The 24,040-nt window shown below is 36.6% G+C and overlaps 4 protein-coding genes across 5 annotated transcripts in view; 1 reads left to right on the top strand and 3 right to left on the bottom strand.

Annotated features, from left to right (window-relative positions):
* Positions 1–24,040, bottom strand: part of LOC130429518 (natural killer cell receptor 2B4-like) — a 98,985-nt gene that overhangs the window by 13,835 nt on the left and 61,110 nt on the right. The gene's annotated exons all lie outside the window — the stretch shown is intronic.
* Positions 1–24,040, top strand: part of LOC130429513 (natural killer cell receptor 2B4-like) — a 78,425-nt gene that overhangs the window by 5,390 nt on the left and 48,995 nt on the right. The gene's annotated exons all lie outside the window — the stretch shown is intronic.
* LOC130429520 (uncharacterized) lies at positions 92–4,967 on the bottom strand. The gene is made up of 6 exons (XM_056758129.1): positions 4,705–4,967; positions 3,189–3,509; positions 2,918–2,992; positions 2,470–2,574; positions 2,240–2,354; positions 92–2,136 (listed from the first exon to the last, which is right to left on the bottom strand). The coding sequence occupies exons 1-6, from the start codon at positions 4,754–4,756 to the stop codon at positions 2,115–2,117; spliced, it is 690 nt and encodes a 229-aa protein (XP_056614107.1). The 5' UTR covers positions 4,757–4,967; the 3' UTR covers positions 92–2,114.
* LOC130429510 (uncharacterized) lies at positions 14,543–20,232 on the bottom strand. Its single transcript, XM_056758110.1, has 6 exons — positions 20,011–20,232; positions 18,196–18,516; positions 16,444–16,752; positions 15,913–16,233; positions 15,257–15,346; positions 14,543–15,144 (listed from the first exon to the last, which is right to left on the bottom strand). Exons 1-6 carry the CDS (start codon positions 20,057–20,059, stop codon positions 15,119–15,121), a joined length of 1,116 nt encoding a protein of 371 aa, XP_056614088.1. The 5' UTR covers positions 20,060–20,232; the 3' UTR covers positions 14,543–15,118.

The following is a 24,040-nucleotide window of genomic DNA, read 5'->3' as shown; positions in this document are numbered from 1 at the left end:
TAACCAATGTAAACATTTGTACGAGTAAGTAAAAAGTGCAAAAAACACAAAGTCAAACTCAGTTACATAAGATTAAAGGACAAAACTCAAATTCAGTCTTCAAATATCTCACTTCTCCTCTTTAATTAGTGTTTTAATATTGTCCACATATATTACAGACATGAGAACAAAAATCACGGACAGGCAAAGTCTTACTCAAAGTCACGTGAAACATCAGCGCCATTGAGCTTTTTCAAAAACAAAGCCCATGCATCACGTAAAACAATTGAAACATATAATGCTTAAATGCTACAGATTACTGCCATTTCTTATCGTGGAAAATATTGCCCACAGCCCAAAATGAATCACAGTTGTTTACAGTAAACATGTAAACAGACAGTAATGACATAAGAAAAGCCTATACAAAAAACATCTATCAGTTTTTATTACAAAAAGAGTCTGAACTGACTATAGCTTATGTTAAAAATTTGTAATTCTCATCTAATTACATCCATCCATCCATCCGTCCATTTTCTTCCACTTCATCCTGGGCCGGGTCGCGGGGGCAGCAGTCTAAGCAGGGATGCCCAGACTTACCTCTCCCTAAACACTTCCTCCAGCTCTTCCGGGGGGACACCGAGGCGTTACCAGGCCAGCCGGGAGACATAGTCCCTCCAGCGTGTTCTAGGTCTTCCCCGGGGTCTCCTCCCGGTGGGACATGCCCGGAACACCTTCCCGGGAAGGCGTCCAGGGGGCATCTGGAAAAGACCTCAGCTGGCCCCTCTCGATGTGGAGGAGCAGCGGATCTACACTGAGCTCCTCTCGAGTGACCGAGCTTCTCTCCCTATCTCTAAGGGATCGCCCAGCCATCCTGCGGAGAAAGATCATTTCGGCCATCTGTATCCGGGATCTTGTCCTTTCGGTCATGACCCACAGCTCATGACCATAGGTGAGAGTAGGAACGTATCTAATTACATTAAAATAAAAAATATAGAATCTACAATAATGAAAAACCATAGCCTTAAAAATGTAATGGGGATCGAGTTAATCTTACAATTTCATCACATTTGTTCACATGATACCACTGTTTAAAAAAAAATATTATATGTTTTGGAAATGTTAATAAGTACATCATCATTCATTGTGACGCCTTATTTTTTTGACCAATGACAGATTTTTTTAAACAAAAAACAAACATTAAGGTTCAAAATGGACAAAAAATGTCCATGTCCAAAAACGCTCATAAACAGAATTATTTTACTTTACTTAAAAAGTATGTGCAGGTCTTTAAATTTCTTGCAGTAATTAGTTTGACCCCCACGTGGCAACCGTGTCCTGGGTGCATCGATTTGAGGTAGTAGAAGAAAACCTCACCGAAGGATGTATTCTGTGCAAGGCTGTGCATTAGGCTGCCCATGTATGCTTACCTACACTTAAAAAAATCAGTATGCCACAGGCTTAAGGCCCCCTTTGTGTGGAGTGCACTGCTTTGTGACCCCCCAATTAAAGATTAATAATTGTAATCTTTGAATTTTAAGTAAACCAAAAATATATTCAGTTACACACTCCTGGAACTTCAACTCTTTTGGTTGGTGGTCTTATTTTTCTGACGTTTGATTGAGTTAAATCTGGGATAAATTTATATATTTCATAAATCACCACACAATGCATCTAGTGGCCTCCAGTTTGAGAACCACGGCTCTAGATCCCTGAGCTCTGCTTATGAACCGTGTCTTGTGGTATCATCACAAAAAGGCACAAAATCACTTTCATGCACCTTCTGGAACTGTTCCACGATGGTGAGATGATCTGTCTTCTTCTGCTTTACCAATCTCAAAGACTGGACTAAAAGACACATCTCTACACCTGACACGATAACACAGACTCCTCTTCTACTTTAGCAGTGGTGCCCTTGTTGTTGCACTGACTGCTTCTCTTGTTCTGACTCATATGTAAGTCACTTTGGATGAAAGCATCTGATAAATGACTAAAAGCAAATATTACTAGTGAGACAGAAGGGGCAATAGGAGCGTTTTTTTGGGAAGCTCTGATGTTCTCTACTAAAGTGACTTTCGCTCATGCGTCTGTTAAAGGGGCGGCTACATGTGCAGTAACACATACTGATCAAAACATCTTCACACTGATCCTGCTTCAATCCTGTGAAGAACAAGAACAAGAGAGAGATGAGATGTCTATATGATTCTTACACACAAACCTCATTTAATAAAATGTGTGTTGAGTGTTTGTGAATAATGTTTACCAGTGTTGTTGTTTTTCATTCAGACACTTTGAGGATTCTTCATCTTCACATGTGCTGATGGAATTGATGCTTTTTATTTCATCAGTCAGATGATTTTTACTTTCTGATGAGTTCACTGGAAATGCAGAACATAAAGTGAACATGTTATATTATGATGTCTTCTAGCAGTGGTTAAATTGTGAAAGATGTTTTTCTTTGCTTATATAATGTGATATGAAGGTGAAACTGACCCTTTCTTTTCTTCATGATGATGCTGACGATGATGATGATGATCACACACAACACAGCAGTACAGCTGACAGCTGTTATTACAATGAGCCGCTGGTCAGGAGACTCTACAAGGATGAAGAGAATAAACACGTTAATTCTTTATACCTGCAATGTCTTGTAAAGATATTTTAACATGAATATGATTTGACACACAGGTTTCTCATTGACTCATTATATAACTGATTTATGAGGTACGTATGTGTGTAATAAGTGTGATGATGTAGAGACATTGTGATACAACAGACTAACATTCACATCTGATCACACTGTCTGAGTTTATTCTGAGATCACACCAGCTGTCTGTACATGATCTCTTACATGTGAAGTAATAACATCTATAAACTATAAACTCTATCACAGACTGTATTACACCACATATATCATCTTAAATAATCACACGTGACTCACCTGAACACTCCAGACAGAGTTCAGTGTTGTCTAGATCTTGATCGTGCTTTATGTGATTCAGGGGAAGTAAATGACCTGGAAAATGAGATAGAAAATGATGTCATGTTTATGGGTCAAATACAGAGTTTTCTGTGTAATTCAATTGCATTTTTGTTTTTCAGAGCTTTTTTTAACCCTTATACATATAGTTTGCTGAGTCTACGAGACCATTGGTTTCAATTGTCCTTTTGATGTAACTCTCAAGAAAGTTTATTTAATCTGAGCTACTGACCATTGACAGTGAGATGGAATGTCTTGTATGAGACTTTATTGTTGCTGCTGATCCTCAGTGTATAAAGTCCAGAGTGTTGAGTTCTGACATCACTGATGGTGAGATCTCCAGTCTGATGGTTCATCTTCAGTCTGTCTATGAACATCTCATCCTCAGATAACTTGGTGCTACTGGCTTTACCGTTGATTCTTGCAACAACGGTGTTTTCAGGTCCATAACTCCACACGATCAGATCATTTTTCTGTTTGATGACATCAGTGTGTAGAGTAACAGAATGTCCCTCCATCACTGACACTGACTTCACTTCATCACCAAACACACCTGAACAACACAAACACTTTCTATATTACTACCACATGTAATGAATAAGGGACGAGAGAGATGTCCTGTAGATCACTGGTCAGAGAAGACACTTGATAGATCTGGATAAAAACATACACTCGTTTCATGTTTTATTTCATTTTATTATTCTATTTCATCTACAAGCCATATCTCATAGTTGCAATGTAAGTCGCTTTGGACAAAAGCATCTGCCAAATGCATAAATGTAAATGTAATGTGAATTTAAAAGCACTTCTTTAACATCACAGGAACATTTTGTCTAGAAAGCAGAACTTGAACATAAAATGTGTAACATTGGAAAACATGCTTTCAAAGATAAATAGATTTATAATTGAATAACAAACATGAATATATATTGTGTGAACACAGAGCAGTCTATATAAAGAATGTGAACGCTATTATAATTGTGTCCTCGAGATGACGTTGTGTGTTGACATTTGAATCTTGAAACTGAATACAGAGTGAACTCCACCCAGACCTCAGTGTGGTGCAGAAAAACAACTCTGATGCCAAATAATGATTTATCATAGCAGTGTACATGAGGAGATAACATTGTACTTTATGAGCAGTCTTTATAGTAAATCATTTAACCACACACACACATAGCTGTTGTATTCAGCAACACAATATTTTGTTTCAAAAACATGGTTATAATACAACACCAGTTGTACAGAGATGTGTTAGATCAACTTAGCAGCGAATTTGTTTGGAAAACAGTGAATTATTTAGAACTATAGAGTCCTCCGTGACATGAGTTACTTCTGCAGCCGTTCTTCTGGCGGACGTCTGTCCTAGTGTCGCAACTCTGTTGTCGCAACTCTGTCTGTCTGCATGACTGTGCGAGACCAGACTCATCGTGGTTTTCTAAAACCACAAACCCCCCCCATGCACCATCAAAGAGTGAAACCAGACGAGCATGCGTTACGTGTTATACAAAAGATTGTGCCACTTTTAAACCTTTTCTATAAGAGTTTGAAGAAAGTATAAAAACAGCTTTTGACATCTTTCAAATGAGATGTAAAGACATATATCCACAAAACACGCAAATATATTTTAGATCAAACGATTCGATTAAAATCTGCACACACAAAAGACCTTGAATCTACAAGAAGTGTTTAAATACGATCGATGTCGATACACTAAAAGCAATGAAGCCATAAAATAAAACACTGACCTTGTACAATGAAGTACGGCAGATAAGTGAGAAAGATGAAGCACAAGTCCATGGTGCAGAATAATGTAAAAGAAGTCGCGTCGAAAGTTACAATAAAAGAAAACAAAAAATGTTTTTGTTTTATTAAGGCTGTGCTGTAGATTATGATCTCATCAGTCAGTAGGTGCACCTGTCATTCAAACCCAAAACTTCTTGGGTTAGTGACGTAATGCTTCAACCACTGAACTACAAGAACATTATCTACAGCACAACCTTGACTAAGACGATCTGTTCTCCACCTTTGCCTCTTATATTTATACGCTATAGAAACTAAACCGCCTTTGTGTGGGTGTGGCTCCCACCAGAATCTCCGTAATCATGATCTAACATAATCCATAAACTGCTGTGCAGTTCTTCTTATCAACATTATGCATTATTTTCATTTCCTTTTCGCATTGTCCAAAGTGACTTACATTGCAATATCCTATACATTTATACATAGGTATGTATAATCCCCTGGGATCGAACCCACAACCTTGCAATGCTCTTACCACTGAGCTACAGAAAAACATCATGCATCTGAGCCATAAATTTGTGCTTTAACATGTGTAAAATTTCTATTTTATTCCTATTCTTACACTTAAGAAAAAGAAAGATTCATGAAGGATCATAAGTGTTAAGACTCTGTCTCTGTTCCTAAATGACTCATCGTGTTTTTATTGTGTTAGTTAACTTTATTTTTGGAGTTAATATGGCTTAAATCAAAACAAAACAACTGCAGTGTGATATGCATTGGGATGCACAATCCCAAAACACATGTACATGAGTTTTCTCATTTTGGACCCAAACTCTTCATTTATAAATTCATTAAAAATAATAGTAAAATAGAACATAATGTCTGAATTAAGTGATGTCTTGGTGTAATAATAGTGGAATGCTGATGTGACTTCACACTTGCAGGCTCCCTATTGGCTGATTCAGAGGTCAACAGCTATGCTTTAATAGATGCATATTATGTTCAATTAAAATATAAATTAAATAGAAAAAGGGCGGCAATTTTGTTTTTAAATCGTTGTACTCCTTAATTTACAACACTTACGTGAGTCGCAAATTAAGAATCAGTCTTAAACTTGACTGAAAGTTGCTTATAGCTTACTCAGAAATGTTTTGATGTTAGGTCAAAGTTACGACTATTGTTAAAAGCATTTCTGATAAGTTGTAAACAACTCAGAGCGGTTATAAAACTCATAAAGAGTGATGATACACTAGAGGGAGTGTCTCCGTCACCAGAGATGATCTTCTGGATTATTCATGTCCTCGTGGTTGTCCCAAACAAAGTCACTCACAAAGTGAAGGTACAGATACTGAAATATAGTTGTACAAAAAAGATCATTTTTATTAAAATACATTAAAACAACCGCAACCGATCAATAGTTTGAAGGAACAGCAACTGATGTTACGGGCGGTTTACAACATGTTTTACTTCCTCATTCAAGAGTGTTTTGTTATCACAGACATCCGTGTGCCAATAACAGCGCATAATAGTTCCTTTATCTTTGTCCTCATGTCAGTTACGCCTGAAGAACTGGCACATTATCTCAACAAACATGTTCTTTCAACACAGTGTTTACCTGAAGCATACTGTAAAGCCGTTCTCAGATCACAGCAGTCATGAAGGACATAAGTCATCCTTATTAAAACCTAAAATGGGACACTTTGTGATCTTGCAGACTTCACAGAAACGTTGAGAAGTTGCGATAATGATGATGACAAACACATTAAACCTTAACTACTACCATAATCATTAATCATTAACTACTTCAGACAATGTTTAACAGTAACGCAGCAGTCCTACATTGACTCTGAACTGTTAAAGACTCTGTGTGTGGACACACAACTGTGTCGCAGTAACAAGACTGTTCAGAGCACTGTGTGTATTAAACTAGATGACATGCTTTTATAATCAGATACAGAACACAGAAGACATATGAGACCTGCAAACATATGCGGAAATCATAATCTCTTCAAGGTTTTGAGAAAGCATTTTTCTTGCGAACAACTTTGCAATGTGTTATTTTCTGACTTGACTGCATTTCACATACCAAACTAATGAATGATTGACATGCTATGTTATGAGAATGTGAAGTATTTTAAGCAGCACATTGTTAGTTCATTACAGGAATACAGATAACATGCTAAAAATGACACATGTTGAAACTTGGCTGTCCTGTCTTTACTTAACAACCAGTATGACCAGTAAAACAGACGGGTGGAGTTTATGACTGTCAGGAAATGTTGACGTGACGGGGAATTATAAAAACAAACAACACTAAAGTGATAAGAGAAACAGTAAATGTGCTGACACAATGGGGAAGTGTTGTGTTTGCTTTTGACCTGACACGTATGACATCTGTTCCTCTATCATGTGTCTCAGTGGTTGTTGACCTGTGACTGTGTTAAACCGCTCAAACTTTAAGACTTTTCATCCTGAACACTAGTTTACTTCAGAATCAACAGAGCTCAAGTTCAAGTTCAAGTTTATTATTTGTCACATACACAATCATACGGGGTATAATCAGCAGTGAAATGGAGGTCAGGACAGGTCCGCTCAATGGAGAGTGCAAAAAAATAAAAGATAATACATAACACACAAGCATATATTTAAAAATAGGTAGGAATAAGATTAAAAAAAGATAATAAGTAAAAAACAATAAAATAAGGAGTAAAATGTGCAATGAACTAGAATGTGCAAAACCGTCTACTGTGGATTTAATAAATATCAATATAAACAGGGATGTGCAAGAGAAATGTGCAAACAGGTTGTACTGGGTATGTACACATAGCAGCAATGCGGAAGATGGATAATGATGGGTGTTACAGTTAATTAAATGAGTCCTGAAGATGTTATGAGACTGAGTTTAGGAGCCTGATGGCCTGAGGATAGAAGCTCCTCCTCAGTCTCTCAGTTTTTGCCATCACGCTTCTGAAGCGCTTGCCCGATGGCAATTTGATGAAGAGACGGTTACCGGGGTGATTTGAGTCATTGATTATTTGAACAGCTCTGCTTCTGCAGCGTTTGAGGTAGATGTCCTCCTGAGAGGGGAGGGCAGACCCAGAGATGCGCTCAGCTAGGCGCACGACTCTCTGCAGAGCTTTGCAGTCCTGATTTGTGGCATTACTGTACCACACTGAGATGCACTGAGTCAATACACTTTCTATGGCCCCTGAATAGAAAGTTTTCAGGATTGCTGGAGAGACCCTGAATTTCCTCAGCTGTCGCAGATGGTACAGTCTTTGCCTGGCTTTCTTGACCTGTGTTGAAATGTGTGCAGTCCAAGTCAGGTCCTCGGAGATGTTTACACCGAGGTACTTGAAGCTGCTCACCCTCTCCACAGGGGTCCCGCTGATCATAAATGATGTTAATGGATGACTATAGATTAACAAAGTTCGGGAGAAGCCAGAGCATATAATTAAGACCGGCTGGTTCGCAATCAGCAATCATAGACTCTACCCTTTCAGCTCATAAGTAGAGAAAGATTTTTATCTGAAGCCATCTCTAAAGGATTACACATCCCACCACCTCCCCGGCTCCTCTACTTGAGCTCTTTTCGACAGCAGAACTCCGGGGGGTGAGTTCTGGGTTCGGCCGTTTCCGAGCTCGGCGCACTCGCCCCTATTGGGGGGCGGGAGTGTTCCGGGATCGGATGGAATCGGCGAGCTCGGAACCTGCCCCCCGGACAGCACGCCAAACACGCATACTTTTACTACCCCTGCTATCTTCATTATCTGCTCAGGTGAACTCGTGAAGAGGAGTGTAGGGCTGCTGCTGTCCCTTCCGGAAGTCTACAATCAGCTCTTTAGTTTTGCTCACGTTCAGAGAGAGACAGTTGTCCTGGCACCATGATGTTAGTCTCTCTACCTCACCCAAGTATGCCGTCTCATCATTGTTGAAAATGAGGCCCAGAACCACAGTATCATCAGCAAATTTGACAAAAGAAGTGGAGCTGTGAGAGGACACACAGTCGTGTGTGTAGAGAGAATAGAGCAGGGGACTCAGAACGCAGCCCTGCGGGGCTCCTACATTCAGGGTGATGGAGTTGGAGGTGAACTGGCCCATTTTCACCACTCGTGGTCTGCCGGTGAGGAAGTCTTGGATCCAGTCACAGAGTGTAGTGTTTAGGCCGAGGTCTGAGAGTTTGACAGCTAGTTTGGAGGGGACTATAGTGTTGAAAGCTGAGCTATAGTCAATGAATAGCAGTCTGACATAGTTGCCATTTTTGCTGTCAATATGTGTGAGGGAGGAGTGCAGTACCTGAGAGATGGCATCATCAGTAGACCTATTTGGGCGATAGGCAAACTGAAGAGGGTCCAAGGTAGCAGGGATGGAGGAGCATATGTGTTTCTTTAAAAGTCTCTCAAAAACCTTCATGACTGTTGATGTGAGGGCAACTGGACGATAGTCATTCAGGCAAGAGGGTTTACTGTTCTTAGGCACAGGGATGATGACAGATTTCTTAAATGAGGTGGGAATCACAGAGGTAGCAAGGGACTCATTAAAGATGGAAGTAAACAAACCAGCAAGCTGGATGTGGAAGACCAATCAGGGTTCACATCTGCTCTCACATTTATATCTGCTTTCAAAAAACAAACAAACACATTTTCAATCTATTTCACAAACACAATGTACAGAGATTATTTTAAAACAAGAGAAACTTTTATTATCAGTGTCTTTATGCATTATCCCACATCATGTTTTCTTTATTTCAGTTTAATGTGCGAAGAAGGATTGTGTTCATGAGCTCATTTTCTTGTCTATATATGCTTTATCATCTCAAAGGTTTATAGGTCAGTAAATCTTATATGTACAGGCTATAAAGTACATTTAATACATGGACACAATGGCAGGGTACAGAGTACAACAAAATAGAAACTGAACCACTCCCTCTTACTGAGAAATCCCGTGGAAAGAATAATGACAATAAAAGTTACATTTAGACGAGTAGAAATCAAAAAATAACTTGAACACAAATATAATCAAATAATACTTAAGCTGACACCACTGGATTTAAATGCAAACTAAATGAGTGGCACGCTCTTATGGATGCGCATTAAAGAGAAAAAGAAGTTCTTTTGGTTTTACTGCGCACAAATGCTATTCTCATCACATCTAAAATTTCCTGTCTGGAGCTCGAGAACCACATCAAAACAACCTTCATTTGTGTTTTGAACATAATGGAGGACTTGTGAAGGACTTGTGTTTGTTGATGACTTGAGAGTGATGATATAATGACATCATTATCATTCTATGTTGGAGAACCCCTTTAATACTGAAATGTTTGCCCTAAAATATAACCCAAAAGTTTCTGGGAACTCCTCAGTGTGCTGACACAAAGGTTCACCATGTGACCAATACTAACACATGTGAAGAAGAGTTTTTTACCAGCTTAAATCAAGTCAACATTGTGATTCTTTTATTTTGAGCTTTTGAGATCTTTATTAGAACAATTTTGTATTTAGATAAAAATAAAGTAAAGATACCTGAAAACATATTCAGTAATGTTTAACGCTAATGTCATAATTATGAATATGTATACAAAATACGTTAATTCTATAATGTGTCACTGGCACAATATGACTAAATAAGCTAAATAAATCAAAAGTCTTTATCACAACACATTTGTTCACTCTATTCTCATATGTACTTCGTCATGTAGCCCACACGTGGAATCATTTCAAAAAATTAAATAAACACTGTGACTGTCAAACTCATGCACGTGTGTCCTCATACAAACAAAAATATATCTGAACTGACAGAACATGTTATAAATCTGAACTCCTTTGCATTTACTGTATGTGTGATAGTTCATCTTAAGTACCTAAAAAGACGTATTGTGTGTCAAAACATCAAATGATATTTAATTCTTCATGATGTGAGTCCTTCAGTGTCAGTTCATTACACAACTGTGTGAGAGAGACCTCTAGTGTTCATATCGTATAAAGTGCCTAACCTATGAGTTCATATAATTAATCTACATGTTTAAGGATTAAGCACATTCATCATTAATCATAATTTTTCCTTACAAATTATATATTTTTTCTCATGTGTAGGGGCCGTGGGGATTATAGAGGATGAGCAGACGCTGAAGTGATGTCTTTATGTTTAGTTGTGGTTTTCACCACCTGCATCTCTCCAGCAGACTAATACTCTACAATACATTTATATTTGCACTGAGTATAGTTGCATGACTAATATTCTACTATTTGATCATTTTTCTTTTATAAATCCATATTTGATCACATGTGTTCTGCTTCCAGACTCTCCTCCACACATGTGTACAGCAGTACCACACAAACAATATCAGAGATTTAAACACATTACTAGTTCTGCTTTTAAATACTTTGTAATTTTCTGAAGTTTATCATATAGAAATGTGTTATAAATAGTTTTGTGTGTCAGTGGTGTGGTGGTGAAGAGGAGGAACATCTACATCATAAACACACCCACACCAGAAAGACTCTAGAGACGCTTCATCTTTCTGTTTTAAATACTTTCTCTCATACGATTAGATCAGTGGGTCCCAAACTTTTTGAAACTAAGGCACCCCTTTGTAGTTTTTTTTTTCCCACAGCACCCCAACTCTGATTGAACTAAATGCGTACATACATACATCAAATTAAATCCAGATGACCAAACAACAAATAAAGTATAAACAGTTGCATGAATTTATAACAAATGCATTATAACAGACATTATATGAGATGAAACAAATCATTGAAATGAACCATCTGTCATATACAACTCGATGACACGTGTAAACAAATCTTATAGTCTGATATGAACCCATTTGCTGTATGAGGAAATCGTTCGAACAAAACACATTAGAATAAAGATTGATACTTCATTCTTTAAATAATAATAAACAACTCACAGTTTTCTTTAGGTTCCTATTTGATTTGCTCAAATCTGACCTTACCACCTAAAAAGAAAACTAATATACCTGTGCATGTGTAAGGGTGTTTTAATGGGATACATGCAGGGTTTGAATTGAGGGGGGGCTGTGGTGGCCCCGGACCCCTTATAAGTCTTACAGGCTCCACCAAAAAGTTTCAAATAATGTGAACTTAGGGGGCCCCTTGGTTTTTCATTAAAACAAGACCAAAAACCCAAAATAATATTTTGACAAATAATCACACTAAAACGAAACAGTATTGTTTTTATTTGTCCAAATTTCACAAAACTAAATGACACTTTATCTGAAAACTTAATGTATGCTCAGGCGCACATCATGGTGTTCAATGACAAAACTCAACAGTTACTATCCGTCGATTTCTTTTATTTTTGGGGCTGGTTAGGGGACCCCCAAAGAGCTTTAACACAATTCGAACACTGGATACATGTGCCTGCTTTTTGGGAGCACAGCCTCTTTAAGGCCCTGATCAGACTAAACGTGTAATTTGCTTTGAGACGTGCCTCTAATAAATTGTTTTCTATGGCAAGCCAATGGTGTCAGAATTACGCTATAGTATAAACGTGTCTATATCCCAAGGAAAATATTTGACGCGTGAAACGCGCGAAAAGCTGTCAATAGCGCCGTATTTAATGGCGTTTTCAGGCGCCCGAAAAGCACCGCCTTTTGCGCCGCTGGCTTGCCATATGACGGCGTAAAAAACGCAGTTTTGGTTGCACAGAGCGTGCGTTATTTACAACGTTTTGCTTGTCGTATAATAAGCCCCTCCTGCTGGTTTCCACAGCCAATAAAAATGAAGTGTTCTCTTCGCATGTGTAGAGGAGGCAAGGGATAATGGAGGATAAGCTGTAAATTGTATGTTCAGATGTGGTTTGCAGCAGAAAAAACAACAACCCTGCAATCTGTACTACAGACTACTAGTATGCGCTTGATGACATATATGTATAAATACAATTTCTATTGATGTATGAGTTGTTCGAATAGGACAATATCTGGCTGAGATAAAACCGTTTAGATCTCAAGAATCTGAGAGTGCATAAAAATCAAAATATTGTGAAAATGGCCTTTGAAGTTGTTTATCACGGGTACTTTAGCAGGCCATCCTCTTACAAAAATAAAGTTTTTATTTATTTTAATAAAGCTATTTTGTACATTTCCTACCTTAAATATGTCAAAACTTTATTTTTGTGAGTGGATGGCCTGCCACAGTGCCTCTGATGAACAACTTCAAAGGCGATTTTCTCAATATTCAGATTTTTTTGCACTCACAGATTCATGAGTTTTAAACAGTTGTATCTCAGCCAGATATTGTCCTATTCTAACATCTCACACATCAAAATAAATCTTATGTATACATCCTTCAGATTATGAACAAATCTAGATTTTGAAAAAAATACCCATAAGACTGTTTTGTTGTCCAGGGTCATATTTCTCATAAATAATATGCATGGTATACACAATGAACAGAATATAACACAACGCAAGCATTACAGTATTTATTAAAATTAATCAATATTTACTCTAAATATCTTAATAATTAACTGAATTAACAACAGGTTAAATTATATTCCAGACCGGGAAAAACAATATAAACAGATCAGCTGTCTGTGCATGTGCATGCGAAACCGAAAGTAAATAATAAAACGCGCATTATTAAGACATAATAACAAGTTGACTAACTTCCTTCTTCAGTGACTATTACCTTGAGGAAACACTTCTGAAAAACGATCGGATAATGAAAATATAAACTTAAATATGAACTATAAACTGCCGGAGTAGGACAGCTCAAGCTCCGCTACAGGAACACTGACTACCGGATGGAGCTGAACTGTTACCATAGCAACGATTTCAACGTAAGAGTCCGTTTCTGAGGAGGCTTTAAAACACGGACTGTCTATGGTGAGGTGAGAAATGCAGCTTCAAATAACACAATCTTAATTTAAATACAAAAAAGTGAAATTGAAACAGACTCACAGATCACTATAAACTTCGGCTTGAAGGAAATTTAATGTATTTGGGTTTGTGGTCTTTTATTTTGACACTCACATGTTTTCAAGGTCGTCTTGACTATTCCTGTCATCACCGGAGTCTTTCCTCAATGTTCAAAGTGTTCGGTGATGAATGATGAGTTCATTCTGTATTTACACTTTTTTATTTTGTTTTGCTAAATGCTTCTTAAAATATGAACACAAACATCTCTTTTATTTCTTCAGTTTGTGTTTGCTGTTGTGCTCGTACTGAAGCTGTGATTGGTCATCTCTGCTGTAGTGGGAGTGGCTACAGCTGCTTTTCTGGTTTATGACATCAGATCCAGATGAAAATCACCATCAACTTCTAATGTCACTGTTATGCAGAATAACAGCAAATATGCATAATATGTTCAATTTAAGACCAACTCAAATTAAGCTAACATCAGCAACCACTTCATGTGGATAGAGTCCCCATTGATTCAGGAAGTCTAATATACATATCAAATGGAGGGTATGGACGTGTCAGAGCTGCAGTGGAGGATGATGTGGTGTATGCAGGTGTCCTGTGACTGATCAAACTGTGATTCCTCTGACTGATGGTTTGAGGACAGAAACTGAATATAAATATGCTTTAAACTGTTTTATGACATCTGCATATCTAAATGAAGCTTTTATTTAACTGTTTGTAACTTAAGGTTTATAGTTTGCAAGCATGTCTTTATCATTATCATGTAATTGTTGATTGTTATTTGTAACGTTCATTGAAGATTTAAAGAAAACTATAACATGTATATCATTTATCTTTAGGCATAGCTGCTACACATATCTAAAAAATATAAGAGCAAAAAAGGGTACAAGAAGAGTGAAATTATGAAAGGCTTACTATAACATTACACTAATTACATTAATCATTACTAAATATCCAACAAATAAATAAAACTTTAATAAAATCAGATGTACATGTTAAAAACAACCAGTCAAAATGTACAAAACAAATACAAATTTACAAACTAGTTGCAGTACAAGACATTCCATAGACTTCCATTGATTTTATATCTGGTTTATGAAATATTCTATCCCTAACCCTTTCCCAACACCTAAACCCATTAAATCCCTTTTTCACAGCTTTCAAGATATAAAATGAATGGGGGCATTTGACCCAGTAGAGCTTTAGGTTGAACAACAACCCTGTAACAAATATTTAACTGTGTCACGAACAGCACGATAAGGATTAGGATCCAAATGCAGTGTATTAGGGGCAATCTAAAGACAAAATCCAAACGACAGCCATACATCCAAACACAGGTGGTCAGTCCAAACACAAGCAAACATATCCACATGATAATGCCAGAACAGATTAATGTATGTGACATGAAAGTACAAGTGATGATAGGTGTGCCCTCTAGTGGATTTGAGAAGGCACTCCAGCTGGTGAATGTGACGCTTTGCTTTACACAGACTTCATCATTCGTGGTGCTGAAGTTCATGCTACTTTCATCATCTGTCAGAGGTTGTGATGTTTGCTGAAAAGTAAAGTATCATTATTTGAAGCCCTTCGTTAGCAATTATGTAAAAATTGGGAAAGTTGTTTTGTTGGCATTTTATTTGAAGATAAAACAATAAGAGCTTTATCACCTCTTTGTTTGCGTACTCGGACACAGATACAGATGATACAGATCATCAGAAGTGCAAAAGGAATCGCACAGAGGCCCTGGACACGAGAATCTACAAGGATAAAAAGAAACAGAATTAACAGATATTAATTTCATCAACACATATAGTAGAACACACGTAGAACAATTAATATCTAAAGACTGATGCACTTTTAACAATCAATCAGTTTTCAGCTATAGCTTGACTTAACATAAAGTTTCGGTGAATAAAAAGGACTCTGTGGGATCAGATATTTCACCCAGAAGATTTCCAGTGGCAGAGATTTTTAACTTTAATAATTGTAAATTATCCTAAATAAGTGCAGTGTCAAGTATCGGGGGTTAAAATAAGTGCAATTCCATTCTTTCAATAATTGACAGATTGTCAAAAATAGTCAAGACAAAAACGAACACTATTAAACTTCAAGAATTTATCAGATGCTTTGCAAGAAAAACCTGCCAATATTTTGCCAGCAGTTGCAAACTTCCAGGTTGACCCATTTTACATTCCTTTCTATCTGGCATAATGTTTAAATAGAAACTCTTACAGATAACCACATAAAGGCAGACATACAACAAGAAACAATTATGAATGATAATAAGTACACACATAAGATATATTGAATTTGAATTACTCACCATGGACAGTAGTAACAACAGTAAGATTGAAACTCTTATTTGAGACTTTATGGTTGTTGATGATGTTCAGTGTATAAAGTCCAGAGTGATGAGTTGTGGTCTCATTGATCACGAGAGCTCCGGTCTGATCATCCATATTAACTCTGTCTCTGAATCTCTCATCATCTGATAATCGGGTTATACCGGTCAGTTCATTGAGTCTTGCAACAAATGTCTTTTCAGGTCCATAGGTCCACACCATCAGATCATGACTCTGTTTAAGAACATGAGTGTACAGAATAACAGAATGTCCTTCTCTCACTAACAATGATTTAACATCACCTGCAGACACACAAATAATTTCACACAGATTAAGGATGATGACATTCTGTGGATAAAATACAGTCTCAATGAGAATCAGTTTTCATTAATGCTCATGCTTTAAACAAACTACTACTGTATATTCACAACTACATTTACACATTGTTAGAAACAGCCCATTTGAAATATGACAAGTACACTTTAACAAGTAGATTGAAGCTGAAATCTCACCATAGATGATAACACTGAACCTCTTATATGAGACTTTATTGTTGCTGCTGATATTCAGTGTATAAAGTCCAGAGTGTTGAGATGTGATGTGTGTGATGATGAGATCTCCAGTCTGATTGTTCATCTTCACTCTGTCTCTGAATCTCTCATCATCTGAATACATGGTGCTGTTTGCTTGTACATCTATTGTTGCCACAAGTGTGTTTTCAGGTCCATAGGTCCACACCATCAGATCATGACCCTTTTTCAGAACATGAGTGTAAAGAATAACAGAATGTCCTTCTCTCACTGACACTGACTTCACATCATCTGCAGACACACAAACAGTTTCACACAGATTAATGATGATGACATTCTGTGGATAAAATACAGTCTCAATGAGAATCAGGGTTTTTTTTAATGCTTCATTTGAAATATGACTAGAACCCTTAAAACTGTGATGTATAAAGTACCTAAAAGCAATACTTGAGTAAAAGTACAAATAGGTTGCCAGAAAATGACTTTGGTAGAAGTGAAAGTAACCTTTTACAACATGACTTGAGTAAAAGTCTTAAAGTAACCAATGAACTAAAGTAACTAAAGTTCTTTTTATGTTACATAAAGTTGTGCTCAAATGTTTACACACCCCTTGCAGAATCTGGAAAAAGCTGAAACTTTTGGAAAAATAAGAGGATTTCTGAAAATGAAGGCTTATTTTGAATTGTGTTCTGCCCTGAGCAAGTTATTTGACTAAAGATAAAGTTTACAGTAAAGAATAGAAACAGAATTTCTATAAATTGCTCAGTGCAAAAGTTTACACGCCCCTGATTCTTAATAGTGTATGATGTCACCTAAACAATCAATGACAGTTTTATGTTTAGTCAGAGTTGTTTAAGGGTTTCTTGTTTGTCATCAGTCATTAGACTGTCCACTGATCTTAAGAAACATTATCCATGTCCTCCACAATCTTTTATTTTTCAGCATTTCTGGATATTTGACTCATGTCCAACAGTAACTTTATGATGTTGAGATTCATCTGTTTACATTGAGTTCAATCAAGAGACTCGTACACAACTAAAGTGTGAACTTTATGTTAACATTTCTTTAGTGAAATAACTTGGTCAGGGCAGAGACTAAATAAAAAATAAACCTTCATTTTCAAAAATCCTATTATTTTTCCAAACGTTTCAGCTTTTTCAGATTCTGCAAGGGGTGTGTAAACTTTTGAGCACAAGTATAAATTGAGTATTTAAGTAAAGTTGAAGCAAAATTTGTTGATAAATATGTTTATATTTTTAGTATAAAGATGAAAATATGGTGATCACACAGAATTGTTAAACTTTGAAAAAGCTCCGTCTCAAGCTCAGTAGTTTTATCTGGAACAACATGTTGCCAAAATGCTAAACTTTCTTTTTAACTATTCTTTATGTATTATAAAATTAAAATATAAAATTAAAACTGAATAAATGCAGTTTATCTTTAAAAGCAGCAGCACATTGAAACCTTGTGTTGAAATTAACCGCAGAGAGCGCTTTTATGCACATTGAGCTTCAACCAAAGATTGGTTCAGTGTTGACAAGGTGACTGGATGCTGACTTCTCTATTTCAGAAAATCGGAGTAAAAGTTTACATTTTGTTCAGGAGATGAAGTGGAGTAAAAGTAAAGACTCAAGTACAGATACTCTCAAAACATACTTAAGTGCTGTACTGAAGTATTTTTACTTTGTTACATTACAACACTGCTAGAAAGTACATTGAAGCTGAAATACTCACCATAGACGGTAACATTGAACCTCTTGTTTGAGACATTTTTGTTTCTGCTGATCTTCAGTTTATAAAGTCCAGAGAGATTAGTTGTAGTTTCATCGATCACGAGAGATCCAGTTTGATCTTCCAGCTTCACTCTGTCTGTGAATCTCTCATCATCTGAATACATGATGCTATTGGCCTTTCCATTGAGTCTTGCAATAAATGTGTTTTCAGGTCCATAAGTCCACACCATGAGATCATTTCTCTGTTTAAGAACATGAGTATCAAGAATAACAAAATGTCCCTCCATCACTGACACTGACTTCACTTCATCACCAAACACACCTGAACAACACAAACACAAATAATTTCCAGTGAACAAAAATAACATGAACATGTTCAATTAGCTATTTTAGACCACACTATTGTCTGTAAATCACAAGACTGTACAAAAAGTGTAATCTTTCTATTCACACTAATAAAGCACCATTACAGTTTTAACAAGGTTTGGATGGAGCCAAACATAGAAAGTGTTGAAGCATTCAGTGTTGATGAATTTCAAAAAGCATAGTTTGGAGAGAGATGTCATTTTACTACAGCAACACATGCAAGTATATGAACTCTGTCCATCGTTCTTTCTGACAACAAAGTGTATGGACACAACAAGCTCATAATCATCACTTCAGAAGAGAGATTTATCTTATTTTCAAGAGCATGTGAAGGTCGCTTTAATAATGAGTTTGCATGCATTCCTGAAGAAAATACGTTTTCTCTTTAGTTGAAAAATAAGTGTTGTTTTATCTCCTGTATTGCTTATAAGTGTGTTCCTAATATTTTGCTACCATGTCTTCAATGTTGACAATTATCCTTCACTTAATATAGTGTTACAATGTTTTTCTCTTTTAGTGACATGACTTTACAAATTCCCATAATTCAACAGTGATGTCAACCTTTTAAAGTGTTTATTTGCGACACATTTACATTTACACCACATCAGGGAATCTTGTGCTATATATACATATATAGCACAAGATTCCCTTTTGCAGTACAGTAAATGTGGTGTCGCAAATAAACACTTTAAAAGGTTGACATTACTGGAATTACTGGAATTTTACAGTAAGTCAAGTAATATATATGTGTACATATATACATATATATTACTTGTATACATATATATTCCTTGACTTACTCTAAAATTACTGGAATTTTAATGTTTAACTGGTTAACACTATAACCCACATGCTCAGACGGTTAGTAGTAATAACAAGACAAGGTAATGAAGCTGTGGTGGTATACAGAAATCCTTCTCCCATCCGCCGTGTTTAAAATTTAAGGCCTGCCCATCTCGGGGGAAATGCGATATTCAAATTATATCAAATCACGACTTTACATTGTTAAACATGGCATTAGAGGGCAATTGTGTGCAACAATTCCCTCGGGAACTAATCCTTCAGATAATTCCATGAGCACATGAAGGCAGCATTAAAACATCATTAGATGGGATTGAATTCTATTTTTGGAATAACATGCCAAACCCTCAAACTTAGACTTAATTGAGACCCAAAACATGGGATGCACTGGCATGACAGATTATTATACACAAACATCTTCATCTTGTTGTGTTGTATTTGACTGGCGCTATATTAATCATGACATCACATTTAGGTAGATGTTGTGCTATAAACCAAAGCAATGTATTAATAGTTATGACTGACGGCACATTTGTACAAACTGACAAACTTAAGTCATGTGAGTCTAAAAACATGAAAGGAAATCCACACAAACAGAATTTGAACAAACTGTCATAAGAGCATAGATCCTTTAACATTATCAACTTACCACGGGCGATCAGAAGGGACACACAGAGCAAAATCAAGCAGATGCCCATAGTGTTATCTTCTATGATGTTATGTAATTCATTACATTAAGATTTGTTCATGTCATGTTTATGTCATAGCAGGTGATTCTGTGATCAGACGGGTGGTTCAGAGAGCTGCATCAGTAGATAAAGACAAACTGAAGTGTGTTTTTGTAAAAGAGAAAATGAAAGTGGAGTGTCAATGCTGTTGGGTTCAGTAGAACACAGCTCTGTGTAAACTACACACAACATGCACCACATTCTTCTGCCTTCCACCTGCTGACGCAGCACTTCCTCTAGCTTCTGATTTGCTGACATCTTTGCATATGAAATGACCAAGTGACTGATCCTGAATCTGCTCTAAACCCAATGTTGGGGATTAACTTACTACTTTTAAACAGTGTAGCTTTTCCAGTAGTTCATTACTTTAAAGGAGAGGTTGTTCCAATGGTTTCACTAGATGTTAAATAAGTCTCTGGTGTCCCTAGAGTGTGTTTGTGAGGTTTTTGCTCAAAAAAACATCACAGATCTTTTAATATATCATGCGCTACACGAAAACTTTTGCATGTGAGGAGAAACGCGCTGTTTTGGTGTGTGTGTCTCTTTAAATGCACGAGAGCTGCTAGTCTCCGCCCCCTTTTCAGCAGAAAACGTGCTGTGTGAGTGAGCCTGTGCTTCCAGCGACAAAACATTTAAAGTTTTTTTTTTACAAACCAATCACACAGTTTTCTGAAGTGAAGATATTCAAGACAAATGCATCGCTATTTAATTCAAATTAACGTTACACAGAAAAATCCTGTCGCATGTTTACAAGCCACACACATCGCTTTCTAATAGTGAACAGACAAATGTGTCACAGTGACATTTTATCTACTTTTAAGTTGCCGCAGGTCCCTGTGGTTAAAAATACTGGTACTTTAAATGTCTTTATTTGCAGCTTTGACTCGTTCAGTGTGGATGATTTCCATTGAACACTAAATAAATCAATCGCTCTCTTGTCTCCTGTGAGTCTGGTAACATTGTGCAGACAACAACACAACAGTTCGTAAGCTTTGATAATTTTGTCATCGTGTTTGAACTTCACACATGTGAACACAACAATGGTTGCAGAGATAGGCTCTGTAATGATTTGTCTTTTTTTCACGTTTTCTGAGTTGGCAGGTGCACTAGAGACCCGATTTTAGCATTTTAACATGGAAAAAGCTTGTTTTTTTATTTCCCCCTTAAGAAAATAGTGTGTGTGTGCGTGCGTGTGTGCGTGCGTACGTAAATATTCAAAGTTCTAAACAATCATCATATTAAGTATTAAATATGAATCTAATGCAATGAAAAATAATAAATAAACAATCATTTGATGATGGTGTTGTATTACATTTTTTGAAACTTCTCTTGGAATTCAGTCCGGTCAACCACATCTCTAAGTACATTCAAAAGTCTACTTTAAACTAGGCCTGTTAAACAGGAGTAAAGAGAAATCAGGTAAAACTTTAATAACATCTGATGCAGCACTTTATATTCAGTCAATTCATAACTGCAAATAATGACTCGTAAATAATTAACTTACAATCTTTTCCAACATATTTTGATGGGAGGTTGACGGCTCAGTGTCAGAGGATAGATTTTGATGTTCGGACGGTTCAAGACTTAACTTAACATTATTCACCAAAAAGTTGTCAATTGTTCTTTTCATTTCCTCTCATCATCCACTGTTACATCACCTCTGTTTCACTGACGTCATTAGTCTGCTCACCTCTCTCTGTCTGACTGCAGCACACACATTTACAAACGTACACACCAGAGGTTGATCTTCACTTTTTTATTGTCCGTCATTTTGACTGACAGGCTCGTAATAATTCTATCATAATCTGTTATTACGCGTCACTATGGTGCAAGGTGCCGTTAGGTGCTAATTAGTATATTCGTGACGTCATCACGCTGTACTTGCGTCTCGGAAGCTGATGTATTTTAATACAACCGAATGCCCAATAAAGCCGTTGTTATTTAAATTCATTTAAATATTTAATCTTTAATGTTTATGTTCATATGTGATAAGATCTGAGAAAACCCAATACATGGTGCACATTTATAAAGTTTTACAGTAATTGATATCCTCCTCACCCTCAGGGGAAATCACCCAAACTTGATTCTCAAGAGGAGACCCGCCCACAGCTGACTCAGGGGGTGGACTGGACTAAACCAACCACCACACCCCCCAGCACAAACCCAGACCCACAAATTCATTACAATATTGTATTCTGTATTTATTCACACTGTATATCTGCACTTGCTAATTGCACTTCTGGTTAGACCTAAACTACATTTCGTTACACTGTACTTGTATATGTGTAATGACAATAAAGTTTAATCTAATCTAAAAAAAAAAACTGATGTGTGAAGACATTTACATTTACATTTAGTCATTTGGCAGATGCTTTTATCTAAAGAGACTTACAGTGCACTTATTACAGGGACAATCCCCCTGGAGCAACATGGAGTAAAGTGTCTTGCTCAAGTACACACTGGTGGTGACTGCTGGGATCGAACCAGCAACCTTTGGTGTACCAGTTCTGTGGTTTAACACACTAGATCACCAAGAGAATTAAGTTGTCCAGATATCTTAACATTAAGGCAAACACCTTCAGATCAAAAGGTTTCTAAAGTCAAGAGAAACATTTCACAAGTGTATCTAAACTTCTTAACTTATTTGACATAAGTGGTCCTGACGTTAGTTGCACTTTTTCCTTCACACCGGTCATTTAAACTGCCCTACAAAGGCTAAGTGCAGTAACTACACAAACACTGAAACTGAGAAAAATGCCTTTAAAGTTTTCACACCAGCCAGTCATTGCAGCCAGTTACTGCAATTTTGATATTCTCTTTTCTCTGAAACGGGACAAATTTGAACTTAGAGACTGATATCACAACGCCCATTTCAAACCTTATCTTAATTTTGACCAAATGTGTAGTTACTGTTCTTTTCCTCTGTTGGGCAGTATATACACTGCCACTGGAAGTTAGATTAAGCGTATCATTAATGTATATATTTTTATCTTGTGTGTCAGAGAGCTGCAGTGGAAGATGATGTGGTGTACACAGGAGTCATGAGAAGATGATTCTGAGATCCTCAGACTGATGCTAAACTGGAACTACAATTGCTTTTAAATATGCTTTTACTTGTTATGTGTGCTTGTATAGGAACTGTCATTTTATTTATATAGGACAATTAAAGAACACATGTTGACCAATGTGCTTTACATTTAATATTAACAATTATACACTAATAAAACAGAAGGGAGCCGCTACAGCACAAGTCTGGATTACTTTGTTTTACCACAAACCACAGGACTTCAACACATTCATTGCATTTAAAGCATCAGAAGGTTCTTCTTTACAATTTCTAACTCAAAAAGTAGTTTGCGCTAAATCTTTCCCACTAGACTACAGCATCTGTCACAGAAATGTATTCTGTTATACAGTGTTTTCATTCTTGAAATTTCAGTTTCATACTGTTGTAAAGAGCCACTGTTAAACATTTCTCTGTAAAATAACGGCAAATTACTGCCGGCACAGACACCAGAAATCTACTGTTATGCTACGGTAGGAATACTGTTAAGTTTATTTACAGTATTTTACTGTAAATAAGAAATTCTGTATTTCACGTTCTGTATTATATTTTTACAGTATAATACTGGAACCAGAGACGCCTGTAATCTTCTGTAATTCTACTGTAGGAATACTATGAAACTGTGATTTATAGCTTATTACTGTAAAAAGTGCTTTGTATTCTTGTATCTTATTACTCAAATTCAGTATTTTAAGCAGAGATGCCAGCAGTTCTAGTAGTTCTATAAATTAAACTGAACTTACTTTTTAGCCATATTTTGTCAAGAAAAGTTTAATTTCTTTCTATAATTATTTCAATTTTTTCCAAAAATTGGCTAGTTAAAAACAGTCCATTTATGTAATCATGGCAATACTTTTATGGGTAAGAAAATAAAATCATTACATCAG

Source organism: Triplophysa dalaica, chromosome 10 (assembly GCF_015846415.1).
Source record: "Triplophysa dalaica isolate WHDGS20190420 chromosome 10, ASM1584641v1, whole genome shotgun sequence".
Lineage (NCBI taxonomy): Eukaryota > Metazoa > Chordata > Actinopteri > Cypriniformes > Nemacheilidae > Triplophysa > Triplophysa dalaica.
Note: the sequence above shows the minus strand (reverse complement) of the source record. Positions and strands in the feature narration are given on the sequence as shown.

Coding starts and splice junctions, on each gene's coding strand:
- LOC130429520 (XM_056758129.1), bottom strand. CDS start 4,756: ATGGACTTGTGCTTCATCTTTCTCACTTATCTGCCGTACTTCATTGTA. Junction 3,510..4,704: donor GCCGTACTTCATTGTACAAG/GTCAGTGTTTTA, acceptor TGTGTTGTTCAG/GTGTGTTTGGTGATGAAGTG. Junction 2,137..2,239: donor AATGAAAAACAACAACACTG/GTAAACATTATT, acceptor TGTTCTTCACAG/GATTGAAGCAGGATCAGTGT.
- LOC130429510 (XM_056758110.1), bottom strand. CDS start 20,059: ATGGGCATCTGCTTGATTTTGCTCTGTGTGTCCCTTCTGATCGCCCGT. Junction 15,347..15,912: donor TGTTGTTACTACTGTCCATG/GTGAGTAATTCA, acceptor TTATCCTTGTAG/ATTCTCGTGTCCAGGGCCTC. Junction 15,145..15,256: donor CCGAGTACGCAAACAAAGAG/GTGATAAAGCTC, acceptor TTTACTTTTCAG/CAAACATCACAACCTCTGAC.